This window comes from Gavialis gangeticus, unplaced genomic scaffold (assembly GCF_001723915.1).
Source record: "Gavialis gangeticus isolate Ggan-Ray unplaced genomic scaffold, GavGan_comp1, whole genome shotgun sequence".
Taxonomy (NCBI): domain Eukaryota; kingdom Metazoa; phylum Chordata; order Crocodylia; family Gavialidae; genus Gavialis; species Gavialis gangeticus.
In genome coordinates, this window is record NW_017729008.1 from 2046015 (window position 1) to 2048956 (window position 2942).

General features: G+C 48.2%; 1 protein-coding gene across 2 annotated transcripts in view; it reads left to right on the top strand.

Annotated features, from left to right (window-relative positions):
* BRD1 (bromodomain containing 1) overlaps positions 1-2942 on the top strand; it is a 93692-nt gene that overhangs the window by 76077 nt on the left and 14673 nt on the right. For both annotated transcript variants that reach the window (XM_019509352.1, XM_019509353.1), the window contains exon 10: positions 864-973. In XM_019509352.1, coding sequence (XP_019364897.1) covers positions 864-973 — 110 coding nt within the window. The remainder of the gene's footprint in view (positions 1-863; positions 974-2942) is intronic.

The following is a 2942-nucleotide window of genomic DNA, read 5'->3' on the forward strand; positions in this document are numbered from 1 at the left end:
GAGTCTTGGCTCTTAAAAAAAAAAAAAAAAGAAAGAAAAAAAAAAAGCCCTGCACTCACCAGCTCCTGCCAGGCGGGAGGCGATCTCCATTGCCCCACGCTGCATGGGGGGGGAGGGGCTCTGCCACGAGCCCCCAGAAGTCCCAATGGCCACTGCAGCAGCTGGTGAGCGTGGGGCTTCTTTTTCTTTTTTAAGAGCAAGGATCTGGGGCAGGGCAGCCATTGACATAGCTGGGAGAGCAGGCAGGGGTTGGGGGGCTGGGGGAGGAGGCAGGGGATGGGGCCTGGCGGGGGGTCCTCCATGATCCCCTTCCTCATCCTACCCTGCCCTCTACTTACCGGCATGGAGTCTGGGTCCAGCTCCCTGTGGTGGCAAATGGGAACTGCCCAAATCTCTGAAGCTCTCCGAATCAATTTGGAGAGCTTCGAATCGATTTGGACCATTTTATTGGTCTCCTGATTTGATTCGGATTCTGAGATTTGGCCACAAAATCTGGCCAAATCTCCTCTGAATGGAATCAGCACCCGAAGCTTCGCACAGCTCTATTGAGCATACATCTGAAAATGAAGCAGTTTAAGATAGTGAGGCACCTTTAATCACTAGATACCTTTTCTTATTTTGGCCTTTCTTGTTTTGCTTGGGTTAATCCATTTCTTAAATACTAGCCTACTGCAGAGGTAGTGTGCATGTGTTTACCTTATGTGTTTTTTGGTTTTAAATCCGTGGATGAAAGGGCTATGTGTATTTAAACGATCATAAAGATTCTATCACCTTTAGGCTAACAAAATGAACACCACAGAAATAACCCAAGTTTGTTTTGATGGTTCCCTACAACTTTAACTTTAACTATGATTTTTTCTTAGAAGTTGGACATAGCAGTATGTGGATTTCAACTGATGCTGCAACATCTGTGCTTGAGCCACTAAAAGTAGTGTGGGCCAAATGCAGTGGGTATCCCTCCTACCCAGCACTGGTGAGTATGCAGCTTACCGCCAGTGTTTCCTCAACTGCTTGTATTAACATTACCTGTTAGTACAGGGGCAGGCAGTTATTTTGGGTGGAGGACCGCTTACTGAGTTTTGGCAGGCCATCGAGGGCCGCATGACAGGCAGCCAGGGGCAGATGTATATTAATTTTCTAAATTTATTAGGGGCCCCGCAGGCCAGATAGAATGGCCTGGTGGGCCGCATCCGGCCCGCTTGCCACATTTTGCCCACCCCTGTGTTAGTAGGTATATGCTGGGAATATGGGACACCTATACATATACACTGAGGCTGCTCTGACATACTGTAATTACAGTACATGGTAATTACCATGCTGCAGCTGACTTGAGTGTCACGTGGTTTAGAGTCCCTGCACTCAAAAAATGGCAGTGGGGACACTTTAATTAAAGCTTGTTTGAGCTTTAATTAAAGTTACCACCCCCAGCTGTTTTTCAGCATGGGGACACTAATACACGTGATGCTTCAGGCACTTTAATTAAAGTGGCTGTCAAAGCTGCTCTAATTAAAGCACCCCTCCCACACACACCTACCCCCCGGAGCATGTGTATAAACGCCCATGGTAACTAAATCTTTGGATTCAGTGCAGGAAGGTAGTTTGCCCTCAGCCTCCAAGTGCAGCATTACATCACATCGGGGACAGTAGCCTTTTTGCTTTTGAAGCTCTTGATCATTATTGAAGCAAGATACTAGATTTGAAGAGAATTATGCTGAGCTGACATCACATTAGCCCAGGGATGGGAAAAGTCTGGCCTGTAGGCTGGATCCTGTCGGCCAAGGATTCCATTTCCCAGCTGCCCTTGCATGGGGGGCTGGGGCTGGTCCCCGTGGAGCCCCCAGCCACACCTGTGCAGGAAAGCTTAGGCTGGGGTTGCCATGGAGACCAGCCTCAGCTGCGCTGGCAGTGCTCATGGCAGAGCAGTGTAGGGGGCTGCTCCGGAGTTGCCAGGAACTTGGGATGGGGGCAGCTTGTTCCAGAGCCAGGGCAGAGCCATGATCTGTAAGGCTGTGCCCTGGCACGCTCCGGGCAGGAGTACACAAACAGGATCGTGGCTCTGCCCTGGCTCCTTGCAGCAGTGACAGCCTGGTCCCAAGTCAGGGCAGAGCCATGATCCCCTGCTTGTGCCCCCTGCCCAGAACATGCAGGCTACAGGTCACGACTCTGCCCTGGTTCCAGAGCAAGCTGCCCCCACCCAAGTTCCCAGCAGCTCCGGAGCAGCTCCCTGTGCTGCTCTGCCATATGCACTGCTGGCATGGCTTAGGCTGCTTTCCATGGCAACCCCAGCGTGAGCTTCCCTGCACAGATGCATCTGGGGTCTCGGCAGAGACTGGCCTAAGCCATGAGGGCAGGGGCTCCTGGGAAATGGAGTCCGGCTACTGGCCAGATCAGCCATTTTGCCCACCTCTGCATTAGCCTGTGGTCAACATTTTTCAAAAGCAACCAGTAGTTTGGGGTCAGTTTTTGGGTACCCAACCTAAGATACCTTTTAAATAGCCTGATTTTTCAGAAAGTGCTGAAGAGCCACACTTTGGAGATCAGGCCTTTTTTTAGATGCATCAAGTTTGATAAAATTTTGATCTCCCCCAGTATTACTGGTTGCCATTTTTTTTAAAATCTTGTGCTTGCTTTCTTTTATATGTCAAGTATAGTTCAATGTTCTGAAATTAAAGTAGTGATTTAAGGGCTTGTTGACATGCAGAATTATACTGGTTAAACATAACATGTAATTTTAATTCAATTTATGTAAGAGGTGCAGGAGGCTGTGTGGGTGGATCATACTTGTTTTAAGCCAGGCCTGTTTCAGTTTGGTTGAAGTTAATTAGAAATATGTTTAAGCAACCTAGTTTAATTAAATTTAAAAGCTTATGTGTAGCATGCTTATTTATGTTATGCCATTTGACTGGCAGTATATTGCCAGTTAACTACATCAGTAAAAAAAA